The sequence below is a fragment of the Rhinoraja longicauda genome, chromosome 14 (assembly GCF_053455715.1).
Source record: "Rhinoraja longicauda isolate Sanriku21f chromosome 14, sRhiLon1.1, whole genome shotgun sequence".
NCBI lineage: Eukaryota > Metazoa > Chordata > Chondrichthyes > Rajiformes > Arhynchobatidae > Rhinoraja > Rhinoraja longicauda.
This window is the reverse complement of record NC_135966.1, coordinates 52,995,244-53,019,829: the sequence shown is the minus strand read 5'-3', so window position 1 is coordinate 53,019,829 and position 24,586 is coordinate 52,995,244. Positions and strand designations below refer to the sequence as shown.

At 54.1% G+C, this 24,586-nt stretch overlaps 1 protein-coding gene across 1 annotated transcript in view; it reads right to left on the bottom strand.

Annotated features, from left to right (window-relative positions):
- The window catches only part of LOC144599964 (fibroblast growth factor receptor-like 1), a 176,161-nt gene that overhangs the window by 88,510 nt on the left and 63,065 nt on the right, over nucleotides 1–24,586 (bottom strand). Inside the window, exons 3-4 of the mRNA XM_078411249.1 lie at nucleotides 22,708–22,984; nucleotides 5,950–6,002 (exon numbers count right to left, since the gene is read on the bottom strand). Coding sequence (XP_078267375.1) covers nucleotides 5,950–6,002; nucleotides 22,708–22,984 — 330 coding nt within the window. The remainder of the gene's footprint in view (nucleotides 1–5,949; nucleotides 6,003–22,707; nucleotides 22,985–24,586) is intronic.

Below are 24,586 nucleotides of genomic sequence, written 5' to 3'. Positions count from 1 at the left end.
CATAGATAGGATTGAGGAATAGTCAGCCAAGACTGTAAAATGCAGGTGTTTTACACTACCACAGATTATAAATCAGATGTTCTGCATATATATCATTATTTAATTCATCAGGAGATAGTGAGTTATAATAGAAGTTAAGGCTGGGTTATTATACTTTGGTTGTGATAACTGATTGGGGAAGTTGGAGCTTACTATGTTCTCTTGGACTATGCGTGCCATCTTAGTCTGGTGACTGTGGAGCTGATGTAGACCGCACACAGTGACAGGTTCCTGCTTAACACCAAAGGACATCGCCCAGTTATGGTGGACCTGGTTAATTGGAACTCGTCCAAGCATCTAGGATTGAGGCCAAGCGTCTGATCTCTTCCTGCAGCTGACATGCTCCAGAACACAGAAGCATCTCCCTTGTCTTAAAGTAAACACTTCCTGCAGGGCACAAAGGACTTACAAAGACATACTCTTCAAGGCATCTCGGGCTATAAAAACTGACTCGGGATACTGCCTGACACTGTCAACCCAGCCTTTTCTACCTCTCAGTTTTTTCCTTGTAATGTGGTATCCTAGGCTGCACTATCCATTATAATTAGATCAACAATGCACAGGGAATGGCCCTTTGTCTGAATATGGTTCTTTAGTCCTTGTTTTTCCCTGACCAGGTGGCGCCAGCAATGGCTGCCTCGCCAACAGTCTGCCTGTCCCTTCCTTCTTTGTTGTTTTTTAGTATGTGTTAAATGGATGTTTTAGTGTTCTTTAACTTTGTATTATGTGGGAGGTGGGGGGCGGTGTTGGGGGAAACTTTTTTTAATCTCTTACCTCGACGGAGTTGCGATCTTTTTCCGTATCGTATCTCCGTCCGCACTACGGCCTAACATTGTGGAGTTGGCGGCCTTTGCCGGAGACCGACTTCGGGAGCTCCAACTGCGGGAGCCTGTGGGACTTACCATCGTGGAGCTGGCAGTCCCTGTCGGGGACCAATGCGGGAGCCTGCGGACTTTGATATCGTGGAGCTTGCGGTCTCTGGTAAGAGACCAACTTCGGGAGCTCCAACTGCAGGAGCTTCAACCGCCCCGACGCAGGGGCTTCGATCTCCCCGACGCGGGGGCTTCGATCTCCCCGACGCGGGGGCTTCGATCTCCCCGACGCAGGGGGCTTCGATCTCCCCGACGCGGGGGCTTCGATCTCCCCGACGCGGGGACTTCGATCTCCCCGACGCGGGGACTTCGATCTCCCCGACGCAGGGGCTTCGATCTCCCCGACGCGGGGGCTTCGATCTCCCCGACGCAGGGGGCTTCGATCTCCCCGACGCGGGGGCTTCGATCGCCCCGACGCGGGGACTTCGATCTCCCCGACGCGGGGACTTCGATCTCCCCGACGTGGGGGCTTCGATCTCCCCGACGTGGGGGCTTCGATCTCCCAGACGCGGGGGCTTTCATCGCCCCGACTGCAGACAGTTTGACTGCCTGGACTGTGGGAGAATGATGAAGAAGCTTGGGCTTTATTGCCTTCCATCACAGTGAGGAATGTGGGGAATCTGCTGTGGTGGATGTTTATGTTAACTTTTATGTAGTTGTGTGTCTTGTTTTCTTTAGTATGGCTGTATGTTAATTCTAGTTTCACTGTACCCTAATTGGTACACGTGACAATAAACTGACCTTTGAACCTTTGCACCTTTGGACCTTTACAAATTTCCGTCTGCACCATGTTAATGTCCTGTTTTTTATCCAAGCCTGAAGCAACACGAATCATTTAAAGTTATTCCAGCAATGGACTGAGCACTCAGCTATGCCCAAGACAATCAAGTCAAGTCAAGTCAAATTTATTTGTCACATACACATACACAATGTGCAGTGAAATGAAAGTGGCAATGCCTGCGGGTTGTGCACAGGCACAGGCATTAATACTGACTTCCTTTAGGCGGAACTGGATCAGAGCTGGCCTCCTGGGATGGGAAGGGTAAATCAGGATCTGAGTTCGTCCACTGACTTTAAGGATTCCAAATGAAGTCAAGACTGGGCTTGATAGGATGGAATAATATTGATAGTGAAATGGCCTGTGAACACTTATGTGACAGATGTAGGACAACTTATAGAAACATAGAAAATAGGTGCAGGAGTAGGCCATTCGGCCCTTCGAGCCTGCACCGCCATTCAATATGATCATGGCTGATCATCCAGCCCAGTAACCTGTACCTGCCTTTTCTCGATACCCCCTGATCCCTTTAGCCACAAGGGCCACATCTAACTCCCTCTTAAATATAGCCAATGAGCTGGCCTCAACTACCTTCTGTGGCAGAGAATTCCACAGACTCACCACTCTCTGTGTGAAGAAATGTTTTCTCATCTCGGTCCTAAAAGACTTCCCCCTTATCCTTAAGCTGTGACCCCTGGTTCTGGACTCCCCCAACATCGGGAACAATCTTCCCGCATCTAGCCTCTCCAACCCCTTAAGAATTTTATATGTTTTTATAAGATACCCCTCAGTCTTCTAAATTCCAGCGAGTATAAGCCTAGTCTATCCAATCTTTCTTCATATGAAAGTCCTGCCATCCCAGGGATCAATCTGGTGAACCTTCTCTGTACTCTCAGATGTCTTTCCTCAGATTAGGAGACCAAAACTGTACACAATACTCCAGATGCGGTCTCACCAAGGCCCTGTACAACTGCAGCAGAACCTCCCTGCTCCTATACTCAAGTCCTCTTGCTATGAATGCTAACATACCATTCGCTTTCTTCACTGCCTGCTGCACCTGCACGCTTGCTTTCAATGACTGATGAACCATGACACCCAGGTCACGTTGCATCTCCCCTTTTCCTAATTGGCCACCATTCAGGTAATACTCTGCTTTCCTGTTCTTGCCGCCAAAGTGAATAACCTCACATTTATCCACATTATATTGCATCTGCCATGCATTTGCCCACTCTCCTAATCTATCCAAGTCACTCTGCAGCCTCCTAGCATCCTCCTCGCAGCTAACACTGCCACCCAGCTTCGTGTCATCTGCAAACTTAGAGATATTGCATTCAATTCCCTCGTCCAAATCATTAATATATATTGTAAATAACTGGGGTCCCAGCACTGAGCCTTGCGGTACCCCACTAGTCACTGCCTGCCATTCCGAAAAGGACCCGTTTATTCCTACTCTTTGCTTCCTGTCCGCCAACCAATTCTCTATCCACCTCAACACTGAACCCCCAATACCTTGTGCTTTAAGTTTGTACACCAATCTCTTATGTGGGACCATGTCGAAGGCCTTCTGAAAGTCCAGATATAACACATCGACTGGTTCTCCCTTATCCACTCTACTAGTTACATCCTCGAAAAATTCTATAAGATTCATCAGGCATGATTTGCCTTTCATAAATCCATGCTGACTTTGTCTGATGATTTCACCACTTTCCAAATGTGATGCTATCACATCTTTAATAACTGACTCTAGCATTTTCCCCACTACCGATGTTAGACTAACTGGTCTGTAATTCCCCGTTTTCTCTCTCCCTCCCTTTTTGAAAAGTGGGGTTACATTAGCTACCCTCCAGTCCTCAGGAACTACTCCAGAATCTAAAGGGTTTTGAAAAATTATCACTAATGCATCCACTATTTCTGAGGCTACTTCCTTAAGCACTGGGATGCAGCCTATCTGGCCCTGGGGATTTATCGGCCTTTAATCCATTCAATTTACCTAACACCACTTCCCGACTAACCTGGATTACCCTCAGTTCCTCCATCTCGTTAGACCCCCGGTCCCCTGCTATTTCCGGCAGATTGTTTATGTCTTCCCTAGTGAAGACAGAACCAAAGTAGTTGTTCAATTGGTCTGCCATCTCCTTGTTCCCAATGATCAATTCACCTGTTTCCGACTGCAAGAGACCTCTCTTTTCTCTTCTCTTAAAGAGCTTATCTTGTACAGAAAATATACGTCCAAGAGATAGCTGTTGGAAGGAAAAATACTGACACTCTGCAGGTCTTCCAATTAGTCGATAGCACTTAGATCGTTGGAGGTGGCAGTGAAGGTGAAGAATACACAGACTTCCAACATGTGGTCCATGTCTCAATGTGAGCCATGGTAATACATGACTACAATGACACACTCCCCTCCTGAATGCTCGCCAGGAATCGAGGGAAGGTGGGAAGGTAGATGGTGAAAGGCTGTTTTCCAGAACATGGAAAATCAGCATTGTGACATTCCAGCCAGGAATCTCATATAGCATAGTAAATCTGGGAATTATGGACATATAAAGTCGAGAAAAATAGATACAAAGTGCTGGATTAATTCAGTGGATAGGTGACGTTTGAGTTGTGACCATTTTTCAGACTGAATAAGGGTCCTGACCAGAAACATCATCTAACTTATCACAAAATGCAGGAGTAACTCAGCAGGTCAGGCAGCATCTAGGAGAGAGGGAATGGGTGACGTTTCGGGTCAAGACCCTACTTCAGACTGATGTCAGGGGACGGGCAAAGAAAGGATATAGGTGGAGACAGGAAGACAGTAGGAGAACTGGGAAGCGGGAGGGGAAGAGAGGGACAGAGGAACTATCTAAAGTTGGAGAAGTCAATGTTCATAACGCTGGGCTGCAAGCTGCCCAAGCGAAATATGAGGTGCTGTTCCTCCAATTTCCGGTGGGCCTCACCATGGCACTGGAGGAGGCCCATGACAGAAAGGTCAGATTGGGAGTTGGAGGGGGAGTTGAAGTGCTCGGCCACCGGGAGATCAGGTTAGTTAAGGCGGGCTGAGCGAAGGTGTTGAGCGAAACGATCGCCGAGCCGGCGTTTGGTCTCTCCGATGTAGAGAAGTTGACATCTAAAGCAGCGGATACAATAGATGAGGTTGGAGGAGGTGCAGGTGAACCTCTGTCTCACCTGGAAAGACTGTTTGGGTCCTTGGATCCCTCCCGTTTCTGGACCTCACCATCTCCATCACAGGAGACAGACTAGTGACTGACATTTACTATAAACCCACTGACTCGCACAACTTTCAGGACTACACTTCTTCCCACCCGGTCCCCTACAAAAAGTCTATCCCCTACTCCCAATTCCTCCGTCTACGCCGCATCTGCGCCCGAGATGAGGTGTTTCACACTAGGGCTTCAGAGATGTCCTCATTCTTCAGGAAACTGGGGTTCCCCTCTTCCATTATAGATGAGGCTCTCACTAGGGTCTCTTCTACATCCCGCAGCTCCGCTCTTGCTCCCCCTCCCCCCACTCGCAACAAGGACAGAATCCCCCTCGTTCTCACCTTCCACCCCACCAGCCAGCGGATCCAACAAATCATCCACCAACATTTCCGTCACCTACAACGGGACCCCACCACTGGCCACATCTTCCCATCCCCTCCCCTTTCTGCATTCCGCCGAGACCGTTCCCTCCGTAACTCCCTGGTCCACTCGTCCCTTCCTACCCAAACCACCCCATCCCCGGGCACTTTCCCCTGCAACCGCAGGAGGTGCAACACCTGTCCCTTTACCTCCCCCTTCGACTCCATCAAAGGACCCAAACAGTCTTTCCAGGTGAGACAGAGGTTCACCTGCACCTCCTCCAACCTCATCTATTGCATCCGCTGCTCTAGATGTCAACTTCTCTACATCGGCGAGACCAAATGCAGGCTCAGCGATCGTTTCGGTCAACTCCTTCGCTCAGTCCGCCTTAACCAATCTGATCTCCCGGTGGCTGAGCACTTCAACTCCCCCTCTGACTCCCAGTCTGACCTTTCTGTCATGGACCTCCTCCAGTGCCATGGTGAGGCCCACCGGAAATTGGAGGAACAGCACCTCATATTTCGCCTGGGCAGCTTGCAGCCCAGCGGTATGATTATTGACTTCTCCAACTTTAGATAATTACTTTGTCCCTCTCTTCCCCCCCCTCTTCCCAGTTCTCCCACTGTCTCCTGTCTCCACTTATAACCTTTCTTTGTCCCGCCCCCCTGACATCAGTCTGAAGAAGGGTCTCGACCCGAAACATCACCCATTCCCTCTCTCCTAGATGCTGCCTGACCTGCTGAGTTCCTCCAGCATTTTGTGATACCTTCGATTTGTTCCAGCATCTGCAGTTATTTTCCTACAGAAACATCTTCATCTCTGTTTTCCAGAGATGCTGCCTGCCCTGCTGAGTTTCTCCAGCATTTTGTGTCTTTTCTTGTCAACCAGCATCTGCAGTTCATTTAGAATATCACATTCAATTTTGTGTACCGGCCATGAAGCAGTTTAGACACAAATGGAGCAGAATGACCATGCGTTAATTCTGGATTAATTAATGTATACCAGCACCATTGGGAGGGCTTAAGTTTCTTTGGGTGAAGAAAATTCTAGGGTAGTTTAACAGAGCCTTTTAACTGATGTATCAGATAGAGACAATCTACCTCCTCAGATCAAGGAGGAGTAATCTCGTTCATTCAGGGTGGTGGCAAGTATTACTTCACATACAGACACAAGACAATCATGAACTTCCCTCCCCATCGCTCCCCTCCCCTGCAACCTCCACAACACAGGCTGACAATCACACACTTGAATCTCTCTCAGCTTTTTGATGGTTGGGGTAATTAAGGATTGCAAAGCCAAGTGATGTTTACACATGGGTCATAGTGTCATCCAGTCATAGAACTATACAGCAAGGAAATAGTTCCTTTGGACCAACTCATCCATGCCAACTTAAGATGCATAACTAAGCTTGTCCCACTTGCCTGGCCCACGTCCCTCCAAATCTTTATTATCCATGTACCTGCCTTTTAAATGCTGTTTCTTGTATCTACCTCTACCCCGTCCTTGGCAGCTCATTCAATATACCCACCATGATCTGAGTGAAAAAGTTGTCTCTCTGCTGCTTTTTAAATCTTTCTCCTCTCACCTTAAACATCTGCCGTCTAGACTCCCCTACCCCTTGGCTATCCTCCTTATCGATGTCCCTCATTATTTTATGTACCTTTACGGGACTACTGTTCAGCTTCCTAGGCTTCAGGGTTAAAAGCACCAGTCTAACCATCCTCTCTTTGCAACTCAAACCTTCTAGACCTGGTAACATCCTTGCAAATCTCTTTTGCACCCAAGGTCACCTCCTCGCCTTGAGATGGTTGGGTTTTGCAAAGTTAGATCAATACTCTGGATCTCAATCTAAATCCAGACAGTAGCACATTCTCTTGTGTGGCTCAGAGTTAGGGTAAAGCTTACTCTGTGCTTCCAACAGTGTCACATGACATACGCATTATACATAAAGTAAAATGCACGGGTTTCAGTTTTATTGGATAAAAGGGCAGGCCTAGCAAGGCTAACAAGAGTGGGAAGGTGACATTAAAAGCCCGGTGATTGAAGCAGTCTGTTTAATATAAAAAAAGGGAAGAAATTAAAAGTAAAACATTAAATGGAAGAGCTGACAGTCACTTTGAAAAAATCTTACAGACATTTTCTGTCAACCTTCCTGCTCCACAAGCATTCGCTAAAGAAAAATCCTCCTTGCATTTTGAGTTAATGCGCTGAGATTTACAGTTCATTTAGCCCTAAATTTTGCTCAGGGGGCAATTTAAAAGCGGAAAAGTTGAAGACCGAATGGGTCCATTTCCTTCCCTTAGCTGTCAGACAAAGCAGGACAAATTGCAGCAGAACCGTTCCCCACAGGAGCAAATAAATCCACAAATATACACTCTTTTGTTACTATAAAATCCTTTAAATGTGCTGCTAGATTTTCCAACTTTTTATATACTGCATATCTCAGCAGATTGTTTTTGAATAAATCTCCACCACCACCACAAATCCTTATTTTCAGTCAGGGCAAGACTTTTTGCAGAATGAATCAAAAGTGAATGCCAAAGATCAGAGACTTGTATGGGTAGCCTACAGTGTGTGTGTGTGTGTGTGTGTGTGTGTGTGTGTGTGTGTGTGTGTGTGTGTGTGTGTGTGTGTGTGTGTGTGTGTGTGTGTGTGTGTGTGTGCGTGTGCTTGCGTGCGCGCGTGTGCGTGCGTGTGTGCGCATGTGAAGATATTAGTGGTGTGTGTGTGTGTAGTGGTGTGTGTGCTCAGTGTGCTTGTGTGTGCAAATGTGCCTTTGTCTATTTGGATGTGGGTATGTGTGTTATTTGGGTTATATCTGTGTTTGTGTCTCTCTGGGTGGTGTGTGTGTGTGTATGTGTGTGCGTGTGTGTTTGTGTGTGTGTGTGTGTGTTAGTATTTGGATGCAACGGTTGTGTGCTCATGTGTTTCTTTATGTGCCTGTCTGCTTGTGTGATATGTGTGTGTGTATCCGGAAAGTGTGGTGTGTATGTTTGTGTGGTGTGTGTGCAAGAGGACATGTGCATATGCGTGAAGACCATGACTGTATTTCTTGCCTTTTTCTCCTTCTGTCTCTCCACATATCCTTTAATTTCCCTTGATTTTTAATCCAGATTTCCATTTAGAAAGGGCTGGATTCACAGTCAATTACAACATCCTCTAGTGACCTTGACCAGATGACCATAAAGGTTGAATGTTCTTTGTGGTGAGAAGTTCTATTTTTCCTGCATGAACTGCTTTTAGGCATCAGTTCCAGCAGCTCGCAGCTGTCTAGTATTAGTGATATCAGGGACAATTAGTATTTTCTAGTATTAGTGATATCATGGGGTATTAATATGGTCTAGTACTAGTTGCATTGGTGAAGGTTAGTATTGTCTAGTATGTCTAGTATGGAGTATTAGTATGGTCTAGTATTCGTGATATCATTGAGGATTAGTATTGTCTTGTTTTCATGATACCATGAAGAATTAATATGGTCTAGTATTAGTGAGATTAATATTAGTACTGTCCAGTGCATTTTTTGCAGACAAAAAGGTGCTGGTATGCTCAATGAATAAACATTTGTGTCACATGCCTGGAAAGCAAAATAATAATGCTTAACCTTTTAGGCGGTCACAAAAACAACACTGGTGCTCTCTATCATCAAGTATAAGTACTGTCTGATGTTCGTGATATCGAGTATCAGTGCTGTCTGGTATTAGTGATCTTGAATGTTAATATTGTCTACTATTAATGACATCATTTAGTACTGGTATTGCCTAGTATTAGTGACATCAATGAGTACTAGCACTGCCTTAGAATTAGTAATATCATCGAGTTAGTAATTAGTAATATCATCGAAGTCGACTCAACATGTTCCAAGCAAGTTCCAGAGACGTCAGTGAGTTTGCGGAAGCGGTTACGGACTTCATTGCCACAATAGCCGATACCATCATCCCCACGGTAAGGGTCAGTATCTTCCCTAACCAAAAACCCTGGGTGGACAGGTCTATTGGCGTGGCCTTGAATGCTCGCACCGCTGCTTACAACTCCGGCCTGGCATCCGGCAACATGGACGACTACAAGGGAGAGTCCTACCGACTGCGAAGGGCAGTGAAGGATGCAAAAAGGAGATACCGGGACAAGATGGAGTCACAGATGGAGCAGCAGGACACCAGGTGCCTTTAGCAGGGGCTACGGACTATAACTAGCTACAGGTCCAGCACCCCCTCAACCGGAAGTGCCGGCTCCTCTTTAGCTGATGACCTGAACTCTTTTTACGCACGGTTTGAGATGGGTAACACCACCAGCTCGCCGTCTACAAACAGCACCGAAGGGGCGCTGGCTAGCGAGGCTGGAGGGGGATCCACGGCCGGGGATGTGCACACATTCTCAGTGTCCGAGCATGAGGTGAGGTGGGCTCTGACGCGTGTGAACACGAGGAAAGCTGGAGGCCCAGATGGTATATCTGGGCGAGTACTAAAGTCTTGTGTTACTCAGCTTGCTCCAGTGCTCACCACAATATTTAACCTCTCCTTGGCCAAGTCCGTGGTCCCTGCATGCTTCAAAAGATCCATCATTGTACCGGTGCCAAAGAATGCCTCTCCAGCGTGTTTAAATGACTACCGACCGGTGGCCCTCACCTCGGTTGTCATGAAATGCTTCGAGAGACTAATCAAGAACCACATCTGCGCCCTCCTTCCTCGCAACATGGACCCACGAACAGGTCCACGGATGATGCGGTCTCCCAGGTTCTACACACCGCTCTCTCTCATCTGGACAGCCAGGGGGGCTATGTGAGGATGCTGTTCATTGACTTTAGTTCAGCATTCAACACAATAGTCCCCAGCAGACTGGTTGAGAAGCTGCTGGAACTGGGGCTTAGCACCCCTCTGTGTGCCTGGGTCCTGGACTTTCTCACCACCAGGCCCCAAGTGGTCAGGATGGGGGAACACACATCTAGCTCCCTCACCCTGAACATAGGATCCCCCCAGGGCTGCGTCCTTAGCCCCCTACTGTACTCCCTGTACACACATGACTGTGGGGCCAGGTTCAGCTCAAACTCCATCATCAAGTTTGCTGATGACACTGTGGTGGTGGGCCGGATCTCCAACAACGATGAGAAGGCCTACCCTACCGGGAGGAGGTGGCTGATCTGGCACTCTGGTGTCAGGACAATAGCCTCCTCTTGAATGTCACTAAAACGAAGGAGCTGATTGTGGACTTCAGAAGGGCTAAACATCCAAGGACGTACACGCCACTGGAGATAAATGGGTCTACTGTGGATAGGGTGAGCAGTTTTAAATACTTGGGAGTCCACATCACAGAGGATCTGACGTGGGCAACGCACTTTGTCGCACTGGTGGGTAAGGCAAAGCAGCGCCTTTACCACCTTAGACAACTGAGGAAATTCAGAGTGTCTCTGAGGATCCTTCATTGCTTCTACTCTGGGGCTGTAGAGAGCATCCTGTCCGGCAACATTACAGTCTGGTTTGGGAACAGCTCTGCCCAGGACAGGATGGCCCTGCAGAGAGTAGTGCGTTCGGCAGAACGCACCATGGGAACTACACTCGTCCCCCTGCAGGACCTATACATCAGGAGGTGCAGATCCAGAGCAAGCAAGATCATGAGGGACCCCTGCCACCCCAGCAACGGACTGTTCCAGATGCTACGATCAGGCAAACGCCTCCGCTGTCACGCTGTGAAAACGGAGAGGATGAGACGGAGTTTCTTCCCACAGGCCATCAGGACTGTCAACTTTTATAACCCCAGAGACTAAATTTTTTGTCTACATTATAGTAACTTATTAACTTTATTTATATGTTGTAACTGTAATTCTTTTTTGTGCACAATCCGCAGGCATTGCCACTTTCATTTCACTGCACATCGTGTATGTGTATGTGACAAATAAATTTGACTTGACTTGACTTGACTTGAGTTGGCTGAACAGTCAATTGCACTGAGGAATTCTTACAAATTTCGGTAGGAAAAACCACAATGTTTAACCAACATTTTAACTGTTCTGCAGGGTGGCAAAAGCAAAACTGGAGCATATGTTGTTTCACAGTGGTCTGGTCCAGCAAATACAGTTATTAAAGGCACTGATGTTGCTAACCAGCCTTTTGTGCACCTCTCACTACCTTTTGTGGCCATGTGGTTCCCCACATCTGGCTGGTCTGGCTGGTCTGGCAGCTGTGCCCTCTGCACACTGCTGGCTGAACTTGGCCCAATAACTGGGTCTCAGGTTGGGGGGTGGAGAGCAAGGTCTCACCCATTGATTCTCTGATAACCATTTGCCAATTCTGCTGTTGAAGACCATCTACTGACTAACAAAGTCTCAGGGAATCACACACATTTAGAAAGAGTTGAAAAAATGCTTAAATTGTTTGAATTTAAATAAAATATTTAACCTCATTCAAACTAGGTAAATTAATTACAATATTAATATTAATTGAAAAGAAATTGAAAACAAATGACTTACCTGTCATTTGAAATTAGTACTTGAAAATATTGTGCACTGGCTGGTGTGAAGGTACACAGTGAATGTGGCCTATCAGCTCAGTATGTTACAGAATGTCCCCAGACTCCTGGTGGACCCTGGAGGTCTGGTCAGTTTAATAGGTGACCCGCAGGTACAGTGCTACAGGTGCAGGTAGATGTCAATGCTCAGTAAATCAACCTTAACATAAGTTGTATTTTGAAATATTTATCTGAGGGAATTACAACTTACAAAGTAAAATGACTCTTTTATGGCCAGGGTGCTGACCACCAACAATTAGAGTAATTAACAAAACAACAGTGCAATATTTTCAGGCATTTGTATGATGAGAAGCTGTGATCACTGACTATCTCATTGATGCAGGGAGTGGCGGAGCAAGGATAGCAGCTTCTGAAGTCCTGTCTTTAGCCACATTTTTGCTTTGTCCTGAAGATCATGATGGTTTCTCAATGAAATGGCAGCAAATGCTGACATTTTGACTATTGTTTAATTTAGTTTAGTCTAGTTTATTATTGTCATGTGTAACTAGATATCGTGTGAAGCTTTCCTTTAGGTGCTATCCAGTCAAAAGTAAATATACGTGAATACAATCAAGTGCAAGGATAAAGAATAAAAGGTACGACATTTGGTGCAAAGATATAACATTGAAGCTGAAAAAGTACGAATAAAGAAAGTTATTCATTTGGAAATGTCTTTGACTTTCTTCCTGCTCTTCATGACACCTGACTTACCCATTTAACAATCCATTGGTATCTTTAACTTCCTCTATGCCCTCTCTATATCTGCGTTTTCCCAAATGCACTATCTCCTGTGAGTTTCTTTCGCTCTCCCTATTGTTTCATTTTTCTTTGTACAAGACCTTTTTCAATCAAAGGATGCTTAGCTATCTGACAGGATGATAATAACTGGGTGTCAACAGTGGCAAACTATTTGTATGAGTTGCCCATTGCACAACTGAGCAGCAGAATTGGAACAGAACTCACCCATTCCTTCTCTCCAGAGATGCTGCCTGTCCCGCTGAGTTACTCCAGTTTTTTGTGTCTATCTTCCATTTAAACCATCATCTTCAGTTCCTTAGGAGAATAACTGCAGATGCTGGTACAAATCGAAGGTGTCACAAAATGCTGGAGTAACTCAGCGGGTCAGGCATCTCAGGAGAGAAGGAATGGGTGACGTATCGGGTCGAGACCCTTCTTCAGACTGATGTCAGGGGAAGGGGTGGGACAAAGGAAGAATATAGGTGGAGACAGGAAGAGAGTGTGAGAACTGGGAAGGAGAAAGAGAGGAACTATCAAAAGTAAGAGAAGTCGATGTTCATACCGCTGGGCTGCAAGCTGCCCAAGCGAAATATGAGGTGTTGTTCCTCCAATTTGCGGTGGGCCTCAATATGACACTGAAGGAGTCCCATGACAGAAAGGTCAGACTGGGAGTGGGAGGGGGAGTTGAAATACTGAGCCACTGGGAGATCAGGTTGGTTAAGGCGGACTGAGCGGAGGTGTTCAGCAAAACGATCACCAAGCCTGCATTTGGTCTCACCGATGTAGAGAAGTTGACATCTAGAGCAGCGGGTACAATAGATGAGGTTGGAGGAGGTGCAGGTGAACCTCTGCCTCACCTGGAAAGACTGTTTGGGTCCTTGGATGGAGTCGAGGGGGGAGGCAAAGGGACAGGTGTTGCATCTCGTGCGGTTGCAGGGGAAAGTACCTGGGGAGGGGGTGGTTTGGGTAGGAACGGACGAGTGGACCAGGGAGTTACGGAGGGAGCGGTCTCTGCGGAACGCAGAAAGGGGAGGGGATGGGAAGATGTGGCCAGTGGTGGGGTCCCGTTGGAGGTGATGGAAATGTTGGAGGATGATTTGTTGGATACGCTGGCTGGTGGGGTGGAAGGTGAGAACGAGGGGGATTCTGTCCTTGTTACGAATGGGGGCAGGGGGAGCAAGAGCGGAGCTGCGAGATATAGAGGATGCCCAAGTGAGAGCCTCATCTATAATGGAAGAGGGGAAGCCCTGTTTCCTAAAGAATGAGGACATGCATTCAAGAGAGAGCTAGATAGAGCTCTTAAGGATAGCGGAGTCAGGGGGTATGGGGAGAAGGCAGGAACGGGGTACTGATTGAGAATGATCAGCCATGATCACATTGAATGGTGGTGCTGGCTCGAAGGGCCAAATGGCCTACTCCTGCACCTATTGTCTATTGTTATCTCTGATGCTCCAGTGTGAAGCACTTCATCCCGGGGGCAGATGCGGCGTAGACGGAGGAATTGGGAGTAGGGGATAGACTTTTTGCAGGAAACAGGGAGGGAAGAAGTGTAGTCCAGATAGCTGTGCGAGTCAGTGGGTTTATAGTAAATGTCCGTCACTAGTCTGTCTCCTGTGATGGAGATGGTGAGATCCAGAAACGGGAGGGAGATGTCGGAGATAGTCCAGGTATATTTAAGAGCAGGATGGAAATTAGTGTGAAATGTACGAAGTTAGCGAGTTCTGCATGGGTGCAAGAGGTAGCACCAATGCAGTCGTCGATGTAGCGGTGGTAGAGTTCGGGGATGGGGCCGGTGGAGGTGGTGGAGGCGGTGAGGCGGTGGAGGCGGTGGAGGCGGTGGAGGCGGTGGTGGTGGTGGAGGCGGTGGCGGTGAGGCGGTGGTGGCGGCGGTGAGGCGGTGGAGGCGGTGGCGGTGGTGGTGGTGGAGGCGGTGGCGGTGAGGCGGTGGCGGTGGCGGTGGAGGCGGTGGTGGCGGCGGGGCGGTGGAGGCGGTGGTGGTGGTGGCGGTGAGGCGGTGAGGCGGTGGAGGCGGTGGTGGTGGCGGTGAGGCAGTGGCGGTGGTGGCGTTGGAGGCGGTGGTGCAGGTGGTGGTGGCGGCGGTGGAGGCGGTGGCGGTGGCGGTGGTGGCGGTGGTGGCGGTGGCGGTGGTGGTGGTGGAGGCGGTGGCGGTGGCGGCGGAGGAGGCAGTGGTGGTGGCGGCGGTGGAGGCGGTGCCGGTGGCGGTGGCGGTGGTGGCGGTGGTGGCGGTGGCGGTGGCGGTGGCGGCGGCGGCGGCGGTGGAGGCGGTGGTGGTGACGGTGGTGGAGGCGGTGGCAGTGGCGGTGGTGGCGGCGGTGAGGCGGTGGAAGCGGTGGAGGCGGTGGCGGCGGCGGTGGAGGCGGTGGCGGTGGCGGTGGTGGCGGAGGCAGTGAGGCGGTGGCGGTGGTGGCGGTGAGGCAGTGAGGCAGTGGTGGCGGTTGTGGCGGTGGTGGCGGCGGTGAGGCGGTGGAAGCGGTGGAGGTGGTGGAGGCGGTGGAGGTGGTGGAGGTGGTGGAGGCGGTGGTGGATGCGGTGGTGGATGAGGTGGTGGAGGCGGTGGTGGCGGCGGTGAGGCGGTAGAGGCGGTGGAGGCGGTGGTGGCGGCGGTGGAGGCGGAGGTCGGTGGAGGCTGTGGCCCTGGTGAGGCGCTGGAGGCGGTGGTGGTGGCGGTGAGGCGGCGGTGGCGGCGCGTGAGGCGGTGGAGGCGGTGGTGGCGGAGGTGGTGGCGGCGGTGAGGCGGTGGAGGCGGTGGAGGCGGTGGTGGTGGCGGCGGTGGAGACGGTGGCAGTTGCGGTGGTGGCGGCGGTGAAGCAGTGGAAGCGGTGGAGGCGGTGTTGGCGGTGGTGGAGGTGGTGGCGGTGGCGGTGGCGGTGGCGGTTGTGGCGGTTGTGGTGGTGAGGCAGTGAGGCTGTGGCGGTGGTGGCGGTGAGGCGGTGGTGGCGGTGGTGGTGGTGGCGGTGGTGGCGGTTGTGGCGGCGGTGAGGCGGTGGAAGCGGTGGAGGTGGTGGAGGCGGTGGAGGCGGTGGTGAAGGCGGTGGAGGCGGTGGTGGCGGCGGTGGCGGCGGTGGAGTCGGTGGAGGCGGTGGAGGCGGTGGTGGCGGTGGTGGCGGTGGTGAGGCGGTGGAAACGGTGGAGGCGGTGGTGGCGGTGGAGGTGGTGGTGGATGCGGTGGTGGAGGCGGTGGTGGCGGCGGTGGCGGCGGTGGAGGCGGTGGAAGCGGTGGTGGCTGCGGTGGAGGCGGTGGTGGCGGCGGTGAAGCGGTGGAGGCGGTGGAGGCGGTCGTGGCGGCGGAGGTCGGTGGAGGTTGTGGCCCTGGTGAGGCGCTGGCGGCGGTGGTGGCGGCGCGTGAGGCGGTGGAGGCGGTGGAGGCGGTGGTGGCGGTGCTGGTGGAGGCGGTGGTGGTGGAGGCGGTGGAGGCGGAGGCGGTGGAGGCGGTGGTAGTGGCGGCCGTGGAGGCGGTGGCGGTGGCGGTGGCGGTTGTGGCGGCGGTGAGGCGTTGGAAGCGGTGGAGGCGGTGGTGGCGGTGGTGGCGGCAGTGGAGGCGGTGGCGGTGGCGGTGGTGGTGGCGGCGGTGAGCCAGTGAGGCGGGTGGCGGCGAAGCGGTGGTGGCGGTGGTGGCGGCGGTGGAAGCGGTGGAGGCGGTGGAGGCGGTGGCGGCGGTGGAGGCTGTGGTGGCGGTGGTGGCGGCGGTGAGGCGGTGGAAGCGGTGGAGGCGGTGGTGGCGGTGGAGGCGGTGGAGGCGGTGGAGGCGGTGGTGGATGCGGTGGTGGAGGCGGTGGTGGCGGCGGTGGCGGTGGTGGAGGCGGTGGTGGCGGCGGTGGAGGCAGTGGTGGCGGCGGTGAGGCGGTGGAGGCGGTGGTGGCGGCGGAGGTCGGTGCAGGTTGTGGCCCTGGTGAGGCGCTGAGGCGGTGGAAGCGGTGGAGGCGGTGGTGGCGGTGGAGGCGATGGAGGCGGTGGTGGATGCGGTGGAGGCGGTGGTGGCGGCGGTGGCGGCGGTGGAGGCGGTGGAGGCGGTGGAGGCGGTGGAAGCGGTGGTGGCTGCGGTGGAGGCGGCGGTGAGGCGGTGGAGGCGGTGGAGGCGGTGGTGGCGGCGGAGGTCGGTGGAGGTTGTGGCCCTGGTGAGGCGCTGGCGGCGGTGGTGGCGGCGCGTGAGGCGGTGGAGGCGGTGGTGGCGGTGGTGGTGGAGGCGGTGGTGGTGGAGGCGGTGGAGGCGGAGGCGGTGGAGGCGGTGGTAGTGGCGGCGGTGGAGGCGGGTGGCGGTGGCGGTTGTGGCGGCGGTGAGGCGTTGGAAGCGGTGGAGGCGGTGGTGGCGGTGGTGGCGGCAGTGGAGGCGGTGGCGGTGGCGGTGGTGGTGGCGGCGGTGAGCCAGTGAGGCGGTGGCGGTGAGGCGGTGGTGGCGGTGGTGGCGGCGGTGGAAGCGGTGGAGGCGGTGGAGGCGGTGGCGGCGGTGGCGGCGGTGGAGGCTGTGGTGGCGGTGGTGGCGGCGGTGAGGCGGTGGAAGCGGTGGAGGCGGTGGAGGCGGTGGTGGCGGTGGAGGCTGTGGTGGTTGCGGTGGTGGAGGCGGTGGTGGCGGCGGTGGCGGTGGTGGAGGCGGTGGTGGCGGCGGTGGAGGCAGTGGTGGCGGCGGTGAGGCGGTGGAGGCGGTGGTGGCGGCGGAGGTCGGTGGAGGTTGTGGCCCTGGTGAGGCGCTGGAGGCGGTGGTGGCGGCGCGTGAGGCGGTGGAGGCGGTGGTGGCAGTGGTGGTGGAGGCGGTGGTGGTGGAGGCGGTGGAGGCGGTGGTGGTGGAGGCAGTGGAGGCGGTGGTAGTGGCGGCGGTGGAGGCGGTGGCGGTGGCGGTTGTGGCGGCAGTGAGGTGGTGGAAGCGGTGGAGGCGGTGGTGGCGGCGCGTGAGGCGGTGGAGGCGGTGGAGGCGGTGGTGGCGGTGCTGGTGGAGGCGGTGGTGGTGGAGGCGGTGGAGGCGGAGGCGGTGGAGGCGGTGGTAGTGGCGGCCGTGGAGGCGGTGGCGGTGGCGGTGGCGGTTGTGGCGGCGGTGAGGCGTTGGAAGCGGTGGAGGCGGTGGTGGCGGTGGTGGCGGCAGTGGAGGCGGTGGCGGTGGCGGTGGTGGTGGCGGCGGTGAGCCAGTGAGGCGGTGGCGGTGAAGCGGTGGTGGCGGTGGTGGCGGCGGTGGAAGCGGTGGAGGCGGTGGAGGCGGTGGCGGCGGTGGAGGCTGTGGTGGCGGTGGTGGCGGCGGTGAGGCGGTGGAAGCGGTGGAGGCGGTGGTGGCGGTGGAGGCGGTGGAGGCGGTGGAGGCGGTGGTGGATGCGGTGGTGGAGGCGGTGGTGGCGGCGGTGGCGGTGGTGGAGGCGGTGGTGGCGGCGGTGGAGGCAGTGGTGGCGGCGGTGAGGCGGTGGAGGCGGTGGTGGCGGCGGAGGTCGGTGGAGGTTGTGGCCCTGGTGAGGCGCTGAGGCGGTGGAAGCGGTGGAGGCGGTGGTGGCGGTGGAGGCGATGGAGGCGGTGGTGGATGCGGTGGAGGCGGTGGTGGCGGCGGTGGCGGCGGTGGAGGCGGTGGAGGCGGTGGAGGCGGTGGAAGCGGTGGTGGCTGCGGTGGAGGCGGCGGTGAGGCGGTGGAGGCGGTGGAGGCGGTGGTGGCGGCGGAGGTCGGTGGAGGTTGTGGCCCTGGTGAGGCGCTGGCGGCGGTGGTGGCGGCGCGTGAGGCGGTGGAGGCGGTGGTGGCGGTGGTGGTGGAGGCGGTGGTGGTGGAGGCGGTGGAGGCGGAGGCGGTGGAGGCGGTGGTAGTGGCGGAGGTCGGTGGAGGTTGTGGCCCTGGTGAGGCGCTGGAGGCGGTGGTGGCGGCGCGTGAGGCGGTGGAGGCGGTGGTGGCAGTGGTGGTGGAGGCGGTGGTGGTGGAGGCGGTGGAGGCGGTGGTGGTGGAGGCAGTGGAGGCGGTGGTAGTGGCGGCGGTGGAGGCGGTGGCGGTGGCGGTTGTGGCGGCAGTGAGGTGGTGGAAGCGGTGGAGGCGGTGGTGGCGGTGGTGGCGGCAGTGGAGGCGGTGGCGGTGGCGGTGGTGGTGGCGGCGGTGAGCCAGTGAGGCGGGGGCGGTGAGGCGGTGGTGGCGGTGGTGGCGGCGGTGGAAGCGGTGGAGGCGGTGGAGGCGGTGAGGCGGTGGCGGCGGTGGAGGCGGTGGAGGCGGTGGTGGCGGTGGAGGCGGTGGTGGCGGCGGTGAGGCGGTGGAAGCGGTGGAGGCGGTGGAGGCGGTGAGGCGGTGGAGGCGGTGGTGGCGGTGGTGGCGGTGGAGGCGGTGGTGGAGGCGGTGGTGGAGGCGGTGGCGGCGGTGACGCGGTGGTGGCGGTGGAGGCGGTGGAGGTGGTGGTGGCGTCGGTGAGACGGTGGAGGCGGTGGAGGCGGTGGTGGATGCGGTGGTGGAGGCGGTGGTGGCGGCGGTGGCGGCGGTGAGGCGGTGGAGGTGTTGGAGGCGGTGGTGGCGGTGGTGGCGGTGGAGGCGGTGGTGGAGGCGGTGGTGGAGGCGGTGGTGGTGGCGGTGGCGGCGGTGGTGGCGGTGGAGGCGGTGGAGGTGGTGGTGGCGTCGGTGAGACGGTGGAGGCGGTGGAGGCGGTGGTGGATGCGGTGGTGGAGGCGGTGGAGGCGGTGGAGGCGGTGGTGGCGGCGGTGGAGGCGGAGGTCGGTGGAGTTTGTGGCCCTGGTGAGGCGCTGGAGGCGGTGGTGGCGGCGGTGAGGCGGCGGTGGCGGCGCGTGAGGCGGTGGATGCGGTGGTGGCGGAGGTGGTGGCGGCGGTGAGGCGGTGGAGGCGGTGGAGGCGGTGGTGGTGGCGGCGGTGGCAGTTGCGTTGATGGCGGCGGTGAGGCGGTGGAAGCGGTGGAGGCGGTGTTGGCGGTGGTGGAGGCGGTTGCGGTGGCGGTGGTGGTGGTGAGGCATTGAGGCGGTGGCGGTGGTGGCGGTGAGGCGGTGAGGCGGTGGTGGCGGTTGTGGCGGTGGTGGCGGCGGTGACGCGGTGGAAGCGGTGGAGGCGGTGTTGGCGGTGGTGGAGGCGGTGGCGGTGGCGGTGGCGGTGGTGGCGGTGAGGCAGTGAGGCGGTGGCGGTGAGGCGGTGAGGCGGTGGTGGCGGTTGTGGCGGTGAGGCGGTGGAAGCGGTGGAGGCGGTGGTGGCGGTGGAGGCGGTGGTGGATGCGGTGGTGGAGGCGGTGGTGGCGGCGGTGGAGGCGGTGGAGGCGGCGGTGGAGGCGGTGGTGGCGGCGGTGAGGCGGTGGAGGCGGTGTAGGCAGTGGTGGCGGCGGTGGAGGCAGTGGTGGCAGCGGTGAGGCGGCGGATGCGGTGGAGGCAGTGGTGGCGGCGGTGGAGGCGGAGGTCGGTGGAGGATGTGGCCCTGGTGAGGCGCTGGAGGCGGTGGTGGCGGCGCGTGAGGCGGTGGTGGCGGTGGTGGTGGAGGCGGTGGTGGTGGAGGCGGTGGACGCGGTGGTGGTGGAGGCGGTGGAGGCGGTGGTAGTGGCGGCGGTGGCAGTGAGGCTGTGAGGCGGTGGTGGCGGCGGTTAGGCTGTGGAAGCGGTGGAGGCGGTGGAGGCGATGAGGCGGTGGCGGCGGTGGAGGCGGTGATGGCGGTGGAGGCGGTGGTGGAGGCGGTGGTGGCGGCGGTGAGGCGGTGGAAGCGGTGGAGGCGGTGGAGGCGGTGGTGGCGGTGGTGGCGGTGGAGGCGGTGGTGGAGGCGGTGGTGGAGGCGGTGATGGAGGCGGTGGTGGAGGCGGCGGTGAGGCGGTGAGGCGGTGAGGCGGTGGTGGCGGAGGTGAGGCGGTGGTGGCGGCGGTGGTGGCGGCGGTGAGGCGGTGAGGCGTTGGTGGCGGCGGTGAGGCGGTGGTGGCGGCGGTGGTGGCGGCGGTGAGGCGGTGGTGGCGGCGGTGAGGCGGTGGAGGTCGGAGGCGGTTGTGGCCCCAGGGAGGTGGCGGAGGTCGGCAGCAGCGGCGCCAACCCAGAGGTATGAACATTGATTTCTCTAACTTTAGATAGTTCCTCAGTCCCTCTCTTCCCCTCCTCCTTCCCAGTTCTCCCACTATCTTCCTGTCTCCAACTACATCCTTTCTTTGTCCTGCCCCCCCTGACATCAGTCTGAAGAAGGGTCTCGACCCGAAACGTCACCCATCTTCAGTTCCTTCCTATGCTCTTCACTGGATAGATCACACCAAATAGTCTGTATTTCCTTATCATCTAGAAAGAGTCCATTCAGCCCTTAGAATCTATGCTGGCTCACAGAGCAATCTCATTGCCTCACTAATTCATTCTATGACCTGTTCTCCTCACATCCCCATTGCATGTAACATGTGGCAATTTACACTGGTTAATTAACCTACCAACTCATGTGACTTGATGTGGGACGACACCGGAGCATCTTGTGGAAGACAGTATGGTCACAGGGAGATCATGCAGACTCCACATAAACAGCACCATGCGTCTAAATTGATAGTGTAGCTTTACTATTGTCTACAAACCACTGATTATCAAGTATAAAAGACGTTAACATTAGTCAGAATGAATTTTACTTGAGTTACACTAATTGCTATGTTAAGATATATTTTTGGGGACTCAACACAAGGCCTCACACAAGCACCTCGCTCTGCGAAACAATATCACCTCCCAAATGTTCATAATCAACGAATGAAAAAGCACACAAAGACTTAGCAACAAAAAAATCACTTGCTGGTACTTCCCCATTGATCTTTCACCCAAATAACGCAGAGCAACATGCAGGAGAATTATGATGAACTTTTCCCTCATTGTTAATTATAATGATCTTTTTCATCGCTGTTGATAAAACATCTAGTAGAAAACTAAAAAGTATAGGGCATCACACTTTTCAAGTTCCCCTACTACTTAATATGATCGTGGCTGATCTGTGCAGCCTTATCTCTACTTCTGTGCCATTTCTCCATACCTCAGTATTCTTCAATCTATCAAATATGTATCCACCTCCACTTTAAATACTTCTAATACTCCAGTTTCCACCACCTCCCCATGACAGAATCCCAGAGATTTGCCACCTTTTACAAACACCGGGATGATAATTTCTTTTTATCTTGGCCATTCCCTTATATTTTGCCCTTTCTTTGCCGCTTCTCCCTTCCTCCAGCAACTGTGGCAAAAGCAAAGCCCTCAGCTGAGCGGACGAGGAGCGGAAGATCGGGGGGAATGAGTGATGTTCATTGGGATCATGCCAAACAAAATGTGGTCATTTTGTAAGTTAAAGCAGGCTATAACCCACCATTGGTTACAGATAACCAATAAGTACAACAGTGACATTACTTCACAGCTATGGTTACACTTTGGGTTGTATCAAGTATGGGGAAAGATTGTTACAACTGCTTTTGTATGAACTCCCTGTAGTGTACCAGTAAGATATCACCAAAACTTTGTTACACTGTCTGGTTCATCACGGGTACTGACCTCCCCACCATCAAAAGGATCTACAAGAGTCACTGTCTCAAAAAGGCAGCCACCCACACCATCTTGGCCATGCTCTCATTTCACTCCTGCCATCGGGAAGATGACATAGGAGCCTGAAAACTGTAACGTCCAGGTTCAGGAGCAGCTTCTTCCCAACAACCTTCAGGCTATTAATCACTACGAGTTCCAACTAAACCCTGAGCTGCGAACTGCGTTGATTGCACTTGAAACTTGAGGCTTTGTTTTTGTCTTTGCATTTAGTTTTAGTTTTTGGAGAAACAGCCTTCGTCCCACTGAGTCCATGCCGACCATCGATCAGCAACACACTAGCTCTATCTTACAGCATGGGAACTGGCCCTTCGTCCCACTGAGTCCATGCCAACCATCGATCAGCAACACACTAGTTCTATCTTATCCCACTTTCGCATCCCACACACTACGGATAATTTACAGAAACCAATTAACCATGTCATTGGAATTTGGGAGAAAACCCACGCGATCACAGGGAGAACTGCAAACTCCTTTCACTGTGTCGTTTTAGTTTTGATTTTACATATTGAACTTTTTTTTGTTGTTTAATTTGATGTCTACTGAGTATATTTACATATCTGTTGCACTGCTGCAAGTAAGAAATTAATTGTTCCGTTTCGAGACAGATGATAATAAAACACTTCACTCTTCACTTTGCGTGACCGAACAAGGTTTACAGATTTTCAAGCAACAGTAAAATAATAAGCTATTCCAAAGGTAGGGCCAGAGGCCGCCTGTATACTTACTAATGATGATCAGGGTGTAGTTGAGATGGATGCTGCCAAACCCATTAGTTGCTCGGCAAACGTAGACTCCTGCATCTTCCACTTCCACCTCCTTGATTTTCAGGCCTTGCTGAAGGACTCGGAACCTTGTCCAGCCACTGTGGATGGTGCGCCCATCTTTGATCCACATGGTCAGTGGCGGTGGATCGCCCTCCACTGGACAGGCCAACCTGACTGTGCGACCCAGCTTCACCGGCTGCCGGCTCTGCACCTTCTTAGAAATCCTTGGAGGACCTGGCACAGAAGAGGATCAGCAGTCAATGACGGACAGAGGTTCAGCAGTCAATGATGGTGCAAATAGAAGCTGGCTTCAACTGGAAATTGTACCAACTCATGAATTCAAAATAGCTGACTCCTCCAGCTTGCACCTGAAACAAATGGGCAACTTAATGGTCTACGACAAAGACAGGGAAGATGTTGAGGGACGGGTTGGTTACTTTGCTTCCAGCTAGTCTTCTGGCATTGTCCAATGAGGGGAGCAATCTCGAGCAAAGATCACACTAGATCCATTTCTGCACCACTGATGCTATCGCAACGTTTATGAACCATTTAGACAGGTACGTGGGTAGGGTAGGCTTGGAGGGATATGGGCTTTAAGCAGGCCAGTGGAACTGGTTTAGATGGGCCATGTTGGTTGCTGTGAGCAAGTTGGGCCGAACGGCCTGTTTCCACAGTGTGTGACTCTATGACTATGACTTGTGGACTTATGGGCAGACACTTCAGCATGTAGGGTGTTGTACTCGCTGGAGTTTGGAAGGATAAGGGGAGATCTCATTGAAACATATTGAATAATGAAAGGCCTAGATAGAGTGGATGTGAAGAGCATGTTTCCAGCAGTGGGGGTCAAGGACCAGACGACACAGTTATTTAGATTCTTAATTATAGTCATACTGCATGGAAAAATGTCCTTCAGCCCAACTCATCCATTCTGACCAAGATGCCCCATCTAAGCTAGTCTTATTTGCCTGCTTTTCACCCATATCCCACTAAATCTTTCTATACTAGATAATCGGAGATGTCCTCATTCTTTAGGAAACAGGGGTTCCCCTCTTCCATTATAGATGAGGCTCCTACTAGGGTCTCCTCTATATCCCACAGCTCAGCTCTTGCTCCCCCTCCCCCCATTCACAACAAGGACTGAGTCCCTCTTATCCTCACCTTCCAGCCGTCTCATTCAGCAGATAATCCTCCAACACTTTCGCCACCTCCAATGGGATCCCACTACTGGCCATATCTTCCCATCTCCACCACTTTCTGCTTTCCGCAGAGATCGTTCCCTCCGCAACTCCCTGGTCAACTCGTCCCTTCCAACACAAACCACCCCCTCCCCAGGTACTTTCCCCTGCAACCACAGGAGATGCAACACCTGTCCCTATACCTCCCCCCTCAACTCCGTTCAAGGACCCCGTCAGTCTTTTAAGTTGAGGCAGAGGTTCACCTGCACCTCCTCCAACCTCATCTACTGTATCCGCTGTTCCAGGTGTGGACTCCTGTACATTGGCGAGACCAAGCGCAGGCTCAGCGATCGTATCACTGAACACCTCCGCTCAGTCTGCCTTAACCTACCTGATCTTCCAGTTGCTCAGCACTTTAACCCCTCCCCTCCCATTCCCAATCTGACCTTTCTGTCCTGGGGCTCTTCCATTGTCAGAGTGAAATTGGAGGAACAGCACCTCATGTTTGGCTTGGGTAGCTTAGACCCCAGCGCTATGAACATTGACTTCTCTAACTTCAAATAGCCCTTGCTTTCCCTCTCTCTCCATCCCCTCCCCCTTCCCAGTTCATCCACCAGTCTTACTGTCTCCGACTACATTTTCTCTCTGTCCTGCCCACTCC